Here is a 9784-nt window from a genome sequence, read left to right as displayed (position 1 = left end):
CACTCGCACTTCCATTGGCTAGCTTTCCAACACATTGTATGTGATGGACATCTGTAGGTGGTTGACCAATCACAACAGAGCCGGCCAGCTATCCAATCAGAACAGACTGGGCTCTGGTTTCAGACAGAGGGTGAAAAGAGGAGCTGCAGCACAGGCAGTATGAGAAACATAAAGAGCTTTCTGAACATTAAAGCGTGGAGACATGTCCAGGAGAGACAAAATACAGATATGAAGCTGAAAATGAGTAAAAGGAGTACTTTCTATTATTATTGATGCATTAATGTGTTCATCACAGCTTGTTAATGTGTATTGTTTTATTAACTGCTGATTGATTGTTTTAAAATTAATATTTCTATCTATAACTAAGGCTGTCAAATAAATGTAATGGAATCAAATGTACAAAATTGGCTTTCAAGATATTGTGAGGTAGAAATATTAACTCAGGCAGCTCAAAACTGTACTCATAACAGCACTTTGTTACCACCCACCACTCTCTGTGACACAATACTTTAATATCTAGTAAATGCACGTGATGGCTTCTTTATGGACTTGTTTATGGAGTCAATTTAACAAGATGCTTTTCAATCGCTTTCATTACAGATGCCTGCTCAGCGCGAGGTGAGCTTGAGGCTGGGATGCTCCAGAGAGAGGACAGGAGAGGGGAGGAGGAGAGGGCGGAGGAGGAGGAGAGAGAGAGAGAGAGAGAGAGAAAAAAGAGAGAGAGGGAGAGAAAGAGAGAGAGAGAGAGAGAGAAGGGGCGCCTCAATCCATCTCCCTCCTACCTGTGACGTGGCTCGGTCTGGTCCCGGGGTGCTGCTCTCCGGTCCCGTCTCAGCAGAAAGCTCCAGCAGCTGCCTCCTCCAAACCCCACACTCGTTTTTTATCCGACGTGGTGAGGTGCGTTACGGGCGCGCCGGGCGGTGTTCCTCCTCCTCCACCTCCTCCTCCTTCTTCTTCTACCACTCCACCTCTTGTCCCACATATCAGTGAACTGTTTCCACACTGCGCGCAAAGAGAGAGGAGAAACCCCGAGGCGTATAGGAACAGGGAAGGAGAAGAGAAAAAAAGAGAGAGAAAGGAGCAGAAGAGAGGAGAGAAGTCACCGTGCCGTCGCTGAATCCTCCACCGGGAAAGATGCTCCGAATAGCCGGCGTGTTGGCTCTGCTGGCTCTGGGTCTGAGCGCTTCCCACAGCAAAGGTACGGTAGGTGAAGGGCAACTCGCCTGCTGTGTGTGTGGCGCACACTGCGAGTGCGCTACAGCTCTATTATCCGCGGATGCACAGAAATGTCCATCTGATGCATATCAGGCTGCAAGCTGTGTGTGTGTTTCATGTTCTCTCCTGCAGTGTTCCTATTTGGACTTGTGGAGACACTTCATCATTATAACTGTAGAGCACTTGAAGGTGCTTGTTTGATCTTTTCTGGCATCCCTGCTGCAGCTCTGTGCGGTTATAGAGTGTTGCTGTTCATTGCTCTGACCTTTTTGTTGCATGCTTCTGTGGATTTATCTCATGTGGCATCACTGTAGTGTTGATTCAGGGAGTTGCAATGCTGGTGTGACATAGTGCTCTCTTCTGTTTTGATACAAATGCTTGTGAAAGATGTTATGAGGCTGTGGAGCTTTCCTGTTTGGGTGCAGAAGGGGAAGGAGGAAAGTGGAGTTTCGATGTGGAAACATGCAAAGAAGTAGCATTTGGAAAAGTAGAATGCCTTTTGACATTGCCAGAATGCATCTAAAAGAGTGGTGTTTTTAGTGGAGAAAAGCCACTTTTAATCAGATTCAGTCAACTCAGTTTGGCACAGGGATGTCTAGATTTGAAAGCTAAGGTTAATCTATACTAAGCAAACACAAAACATATTAAAGTTCATCATATCTGCTTATTGTGATGAATGTATTCAAACTTATCTACCTGCACTGACGTATCTTATGGGTGTTCATATTTGTGAGCAACAGCCTTTGTAAATGTAACTCTTTGATCAAACCAGCTGTACTTAGTGCACTATGTACGTTAAGGGTATTTACCAACAGCCTAATTTCAATCACAGCTGCAATTATCTCATTAAGCGTCCCCGGGGCTGCACATATATACTGATGACATCCAGATGTGGTGAATGTGTTCCTTTAGCGTTGGCAGCTCTGCTTCAGCACGGAGCTATTTATAGGTCCGCCGGTATCCCCACTGCAGCGGGACAGCTCAATCCTCCAGTGGGCTTGGCATGTGTCGTAGGTAAATGCGGCAACAAGTTTTTTTTTTTTGGCTAATCAACTCCCTCTAGACGGAGGCTGTCTTTTTTTTTTAAAAAAAGGAATCACAGGGTGACACCTGTCAGAGAGGCAAGTGTGATGAGCTGTTATCCTCCTGACTCAGGAAAGAGGCTCCCTGCTGGTCTGCTTGCTGCATCTGCAATCTGTGTGTGTGTGTGTGTGTGTGTGTGTGTGTGAAGGAAAACATGCTAGTGGAGCTGTTGTAGGCCAGAGGTCAAGCTTTTGCCTCATATGCACTTTCATTTAAATTAGATCTTCTTGCAAGCGAAAGCGAGGCGACTACCATGAGCTGTAGTCGAATATGCGTGTGCTCATTGCTTCCTGTTTGGGGATGTTGTGTTTTACCCTGCAAAGGTACATACAGCAGGTGTAAAAAGCTGAATTTATACAAAGTATTTGCTCTATTTTTGAATCCAGGGCTGCCTGTGGAGTAAATAAATTACTGCCGAGTCAATAAGGGAGGAAAAACCAGGCGCACCGTGATTCTAATTGATTCCCTAAGGGGCCAGAGTGTGGTTGAATCCAGGAGGGAAATATAGTAAGCAGGATCTGTTGCTACACCAAACCTCCCTGCCTTTCTCCAATCCCTGGCAGGAAGCACAACTCATAAGAAAAAGCTAAATCATTTCCCATTTGCTTCCCCTGGATACTGTTTCTCCACCGAATGACAACGACTGAAATAGTGCCTTCATGTTGAGCTTAGGATCCGCCTCCGTGGTGCCGATATGTGGAGCTGTTTTCCAGAGAACTTTGAAGCGCCGCTGCTCCTGTCATTTCACGTTTAGCCACCGTCTCATTCCAGGAAAGCATGGATGTGCAACTTTCCTTTAATCACCCTCGTGTGTGTGTGTGTGTGTGTGTGTGTGTGTGTGTGTGTGTGTGTGTGTGTGTGTGTGTGTGTGTGTGTGTGTGTGTGTGTGTGTGTGTGTGTGTGTGTGTGTGTGTGTGTGTGTGTGTGTGTGTGTGTGTGTGTGTGTGTGTGTGTGTGTGTGTGTGTGTGTGTGTGTGTGTGTGTGTGTGTGTGTGTGTGTGTGTGTGTGTGTGTGTAAAACTTCATTTCCACGTATCTGCTTAGTGTTTCAGAGTTGTCAGTAATCAGAGCTTAAAGCCTTTACACCCTTGGTGTGTGCGCGCCAACGCAAACATGTTGAAAAGTCGGCCTGTGCAACCAAAAATAAATGAATGGGCGAGGATGAGATGTCGGTTACAAAGGAACCATTGCACTGGCGGGTTGCAAATGATTTCCTCAGGACAGAGCGCGACGATGTTCGAAAGGGGGAATCTTCTGGCAGCGAAGCATAAAGAACTGTAGAGTAGAGAAACCGCTTCTGTGTAATTCCAAGCAAATATGAACTCTGAATTTAGATAGCTCATTACCGGCACAGTGTGTTTTTAATCCAACCGCCCGGCTCTTTGTTGGTGGACCCTTTCTGACGCTTTATTACGTCCTGATAAACACACTTTACATATTCTTTCCAGTCTGTAAACATGTGTGACGGCAACCTTAAAGCTGTGGCTGTGTATTCTGTAAAGTTGCAGGATTAATCGACGCAGGTTTTATAATTTATGGTTTTCTATATAGGGCGTGCAATATGTCGAAGACAGCCAGGAGGATAGTAATTTGAGGTTCCTATTAGCAAATAAAAAAAGGGGGTTGACAAAAATAACAGAGATAGATTTATGTCCCCCCCTCTTTCGGAGAGAGGAAGTGCATTATGGGAGCACTCTATAAATCCTCCAACGAGGCTGTGACACAGGATGCAGCACAGAGCCTGTCGGGCCGAGGGAAGCAGGGCTCAGAGACAGAGAGGAGCATCACTGACTTTGTTTCTTTTTTTAACAAACACTGGCTTTGTCCTCTGCGTTCAAGCTTCACTGAGCCAGACCACATTTAAAGAGGTAGTGGAGGTAAAGGCAGAGCACCTAGCTTTAGAGTCAGAGTCCCCGTGATTGCTGATAAATAACGTTGTGTGATAGGGCTGCACGATTTGGAAAGAATACCTCACTGCCATTATTCGGACTGAATTTCACTGCATGATTAAAAATATTTGATGAATTAATCAGCACATTTACGCTCATTTTCAACTTCATATTAATATTCAGTGTCTCTCCTGGGACATGTCTCCATGCTTTAATGTTCAGAAAGCTCTTTATTGTTCTCATACTGCCTGTGCTGCAGCACCTGTTTTCACCCTCAGTCTGAAACCAGAGCCCAGCCTGCTCTGATTGGTTAGCTGGCCGGCTCTGTTGCGATTGGTCAACCGCTTAGAGATGTCCCGCCCCTTAGCCCATCACGTACAATGTGTTGGAGCGCTAGATAATAGAAACGTGTGTGTTACATAGTGATGTCACTATGCTACAGAGGTAAACAAAGAGGCGTTTCAGGCAGGGGGGGAGGGTGGGGGGGATGTGAGGGAGAAAAACACAGGGATTTTACGCCTTGTCAGACCATTGACATGCACTAAAACCTCCACAGCACACTAGAGGAAAGGGAAAACCCCAAACAGCATAGCAGGGCTTCTTTAAGAGGATCTATTCAAAACTAAAACGCTTCCTTTTGTCTGCATAATACATTTTGTACAGGGGAGCTATCTCTCCTGCTCCTCAATGCTTCATCCAAAATGGTATTTCAGCAAATATTTAGCGTTCCACAAATATTCTGCATTCCTCAAATGTATAAATGACATTAATGGTTCTGCTCTAACTCATGTGGGCCTTTAGCTTATACTGAACTCACGTTGGACTCATCGCTAAATACAGCCTTTCCTTTCTGCTTCAGAGGGTTAAGTCTGGGATGAGTGTAGACTGTTTTCGCAAACAAAAGGAAGTTTTGTCCCTGAGATCTGCTCTCCTACATCTCGGTGTAGCGAGGCATGTAACGCTCACATCTTCCTCCATCTTTGCTCCAAAGACAGCCCCTGAATAGTGTGTGTGTGTGTGTGTGTGTGTGTGTGTGTGTGTGTGTGTGTGTGTGTGTGTGTGTGTGTGTGTGTGTGTGTGTGTGTGTGTGTGTGTGTGTGTGTGTGTGTGTGTGTGTGTGTGTGTGTGTGTGTGTGTGTGTGTGTGTGTGTGTGTGTGTGTGTGTGTGTGTGTGTGTGGTGGGAGTCTCGTCTTTCTTTCTTTTTTTAAGAGTCTTTGAGCGTTCACGGCTGACCATTCTTGGCAGCAGATATTCAGAGAGCCAAGGCTCATTGATTTGCCCTACAAAGTGTGTGTGTGTGGGGGGAGGGGGGGGTTGACTTGAGTCTGTATTGCACAATTAAGTCAGTACCTTTTTTGTGAGGTGGTTTAGGAGACAAATTAAAGGGTAAGAACTTATGAGAAGGAAAAGGACTTTAAAGGACAGACAAGTGTGTGTGTGTGTGTGTGTGTGTGTGTGTGTGTGTGTGTGTGTGTGTGTGTGTGTGTGTGTGTGTGTGTGTGTGTGTGTGTGTGTGTGTGTGTGTGTGTGTGTGTGTGTGTGTGTGTGTGTGTGTGTGTGTGTGTGTGTGTGTGTGTGTGTGTGTGTGTGTGTGTGTGTGTGTGTGTGTGTGTGTGTGTGTGTGTGTTTCAGTGTTTCAAATTAAGTTCTTCGATTCAATTTTTCTGCACTTTTTTTTAGATTTTTAGTCTCTTTTTAGACTCTCTATGTTGCTTTGGCTGATTTTTTCTCATAGTGTACATGGCGAAGACATCTCTTACACACACACACACACACACACACACACACACACACACACACACACACACACACACACACACACACACACACACAGCCAAGAGCTCTTCAGGGTGTTCAAAGAACTCCTTCTGCCTCCTCTCATCCACTCCTCCAGGTTTCCTCCAATCACTTACCTCCAGTCCAATCTCAGCAGCAACACTCTCTCCTGTTCCTCAGTGGAGAGCGATGACACATGTGTGAGACCCACACACTCAGACACCATGATGAGCAGCAGCGGGTTACAGCCACAGATAGTCTCTGACCCGGCCCTCTCCACCAGCTGGGTCCGTCTGACCTCAGAGGAAATGATCAGAGAAGGAAGAATTACAGGAGAGGAGAAGAGAAGAGGGGAGAAAGTTGCAGATCTATTGTCTCTGTGACTCGCACATCTTCACAGATGACAAGTGGAGCTCTGAGTGGAGTGCTCTTGAAGTGGACAGAAGAAGAGGGGCTGAGAGACGTACAGACGGCTCTTTTCTTTCTGAGCTGATGCTCCCACCGTGGGAAAACCATTACGGATCCATCCTTATATTACCTCATGTACTCATCCTGTAGGTTAAGGGACTGGGGTTTATCCCTGCATGCACTCGGGGAGAGTAGGGAACATTGTATTGGCCACAGAGCTCCTACATTTTATTCTGAGGCATGTCAACATGCATTTGATCAAACACTGGCATGCATATTAAGATAGGGCAGCACAATTTAGAAAACAACTGATAAAATGACTGCACTCCCTGTGATTTGGATATAATAAAAATAAACAGAACAAGATAACATGGCTCATTGTATGCCTTAGACCCAAGAGCAGTTCATTAGGAAAATAAAAAACAAATGAATTGATGTAAAGAAATCTGATATTTTTAAACCCAATAAATTAAAATTCATACAAATAAATATCTGATAAAAGCTCATTGCAACACCAGTGGTATATCAAAGGGGGCGAAGCTAGAAAAGTTTTGATTATTCCACGTAGTTTTTGTAATTTGTGCTCTGCAAATTTAAGATTTCGATTAAAATGACGATTAATTGTGCAGCTCTTACACAAAACAAACAAAGGCTAACTTTAGCATTTTAGTAGCTTTTGGATTGTATTGTCATCAAACTCTGAAAGAGATGGAATAAAATCATTCATACTGGACTGAACAGACTTTGATTAGTTCTGTAAATGACAAGAAATGGAGAAACAATCATTTTAAAGCTGCAACATTTGATCTGTTTGTGTTGAGTTTGCTCTGAAATGGAGCATTTTGGACTAAAAGCAGAAGTTATTGTGTCTTATTATTATGCTTAATTGCCAACAATGCTAAATGTTTGAAGTTAAGGCTACTACAGCAGCACAGCTAAAGACCACTCCATATTGAGGTCAGCCTGACATCGTGTCTGTTTTATATATGAAGAGACAATCCAAAAGTTTAAGCACTCATTAAGGTGAGCCACATTTGGCCTTTCAGATTAATTTTCCTCTGCAGTCCCTCCGTAGTTATTGGCATTCAAGAAAACACCCAGGAGCACGCACACACACACACGCACGCACGCACGCACGCACGCACGCACACACACACAGACAGCAACACGTCCTCCTTATTGTCAGTCTGCACACACAACCCCATTAGCACTGTGCATTTGCTAATGGTTTCCAAAGCGGATGATGATCCACAGGTATCGGGCTGCACGTGCACACAATTAATCAAGCGTTAATTTTTATTTTCTTCATTAGTCTGCATCCCCACACACACACACACACGAGCGGCCCCTGTGTGACGTTGCCTTGATGATTGTGTTAAGTGACTTGCGTGTCTGTTCTCCTATCTGTTCTCAATTTCAATTAATCTGTCGTTTTCCCCGCGAACGCAACAGTTGTCCTTCCATATGTTGGCCGCTTACAGTAGAAGCTGGCAGAGCGTCTGATATACACCATAACATTCCTCAACGCACACAAATACACAGATACATAAATAAAGAAAACCCATGCTGTTGCTTCTCTGGACTTTTAACATACACACACCAACATCAACACCACCCTCTTCACTGGTTTACAGGCTTATTGTACTTAAAACTCCATCTGCAGGAGGAGTGCTCGTTGTTTGCATGTAATAATGTACATTTACTCAAGTACGGTTTAAAATAGATAGAATGGGAGGATGAAACCCTCTTTATTAGTCACATGCATGCACACAGCAGAGCACACACAGTGAAATTGGTCCTCTGCATTTAACCCATCCTAGTACTAGGAGCAGTGGGCAGCTATCGTGCAGCGCCCGGGGAGCAATGGGGAGGGGGGATTGGAGGTGTCCGGTGCCTTGCTCAAGGGCACCACAGCAGGGCCTAGGAGGTGAACTGGGACCTCTCCAAGTAGCAGTCCACTTTCCATATTTCAAGTCTGTTCGGGGACTTGAACCGGCGACCCTACGATTCCCAGTCCAAGCCCCTACTGACTGAAAAATGTTATGCGACTTCTTCTCCACTACAGATCACAAACTAATATTGTACCCTTTACTCCACTCCACAGCTTCACACATTCAGAGTTATAAATCAACTAACAGACATTGACAAATAATTATAGGGTTAAAATATTCATTAGCAGTATACAAAATAAGAACAAGTAGCTCCTCCTTTGGCAGCTGAGATGAACACATTAATCCAGTGACTTAATGATTCTTAAATTGTCCATAAGTACGTGCAAACGCGTTACTAAAGCATGCAAATTAAGAAGCAGTGTGTGCACAGCGTTTACTAAAGGCGCTACATAAACAAAACTGAACGGAACCGGGTCTGGAGCGGAGACCGGAGCGCTTGTTGACAATCTCGGATTATAGTTTGGGAATGTTTTCTAAATGCTGCACAAACTGGTGCAGATGCTTCACCGTGTGCATGTGTTTTGGCAGCTCTGTGTTCTTATAGTTGCATCGTTTCTGAAGCTGCAGTGCGTTTTCTACGTCGGCCACCGTCCGTAAGGCCTTTTGAGTATTTCGTACCTACAGAATATTCTGATGCCAAGACACTTGTACTTTAACGTAAGCGAAGTACCTGCATGTCTAACTTGTTCCAGAGTACTTTTACACATTTAGCATTGTTGCTCTAACTTGAGTAATAGGTTTGACTAGTCCTCTGTCACTGCTGATAAAAGGCTTGCTCTTCAGTGCTTGTTGAGCGTCACAGTGTCGGCGCTCCTGGCGTTATTCCAGCAGAGGTTATGATGGGAAGTGATTGGAGACGAGGTCTGCCTGCCTTCTGTCTGTTTACTTACATTATCTCTGCCATTATTGAACCACTTTTGCTTTCCTTTCATGTTTACTGAAGTATGAGTGTTAAGAGGCAAACATTTATCTTGCTAATACACTGTTTTCTTCAAGCCTGTGTGGCTTTAATATGTCTTGATGCATCCTAGATTACTTTAAAAGCTTTGAAAGCCGCTGTTGTTTTGATGGCAGGGAGTTTTTGTTTTTCTCTGAAACACTGCACCTCTCACCATAGGTGTAATTTACCCTGGGGGAGCTGGGGGGATTTTACTTTTACTTTTCCACAGAATAATTTATAACAGAATCTTCTGAAGAAAAGATGGGAATGTTGAGTCCAAATGAAAAAGCTTTCAGTTTGTTTGCACAATAATAAAACATGAGAAGTGAATAAAGAGTCGATCAATGTTCAAAGTCAACAACAAAATCAGTAACTTTGACAATTTTTTGACATTTTTCTCAATCTTGGTATTTATCTGTCCAAAAACTGACCCCCCCTTTACGTTGCCGACACTTATATATGTTAAAGGGAACATGTTCTGCTCATCAGGGTCATATATGTATCTAGTGTCTCTCCTGCA

The 9784-nt window shown here is 44.2% G+C and overlaps 1 protein-coding gene across 1 annotated transcript in view; it reads left to right on the top strand.

The window, feature by feature from the left end:
- Nucleotides 1–854: 854 nt before the first annotated feature.
- Nucleotides 855–9784, top strand: part of LOC134880335 (calsyntenin-2-like) — a 260050-nt gene continuing 251120 nt past the window's right edge. Inside the window, exon 1 of the mRNA XM_063907247.1 lies at nucleotides 855–1198. Within this exon, the coding sequence (XP_063763317.1) occupies nucleotides 1135–1198 (64 nt within the window). The 5' untranslated portion in view covers nucleotides 855–1134. The remainder of the gene's footprint in view (nucleotides 1199–9784) is intronic.

The sequence above is a fragment of the Eleginops maclovinus genome, chromosome 18 (genome assembly GCF_036324505.1).
Source record: "Eleginops maclovinus isolate JMC-PN-2008 ecotype Puerto Natales chromosome 18, JC_Emac_rtc_rv5, whole genome shotgun sequence".
Lineage (NCBI taxonomy): Eukaryota > Metazoa > Chordata > Actinopteri > Perciformes > Eleginopidae > Eleginops > Eleginops maclovinus.
The sequence above is the reverse complement of the archived record's forward strand: the minus strand, read 5'-3'. Positions and strand labels throughout refer to the sequence as shown.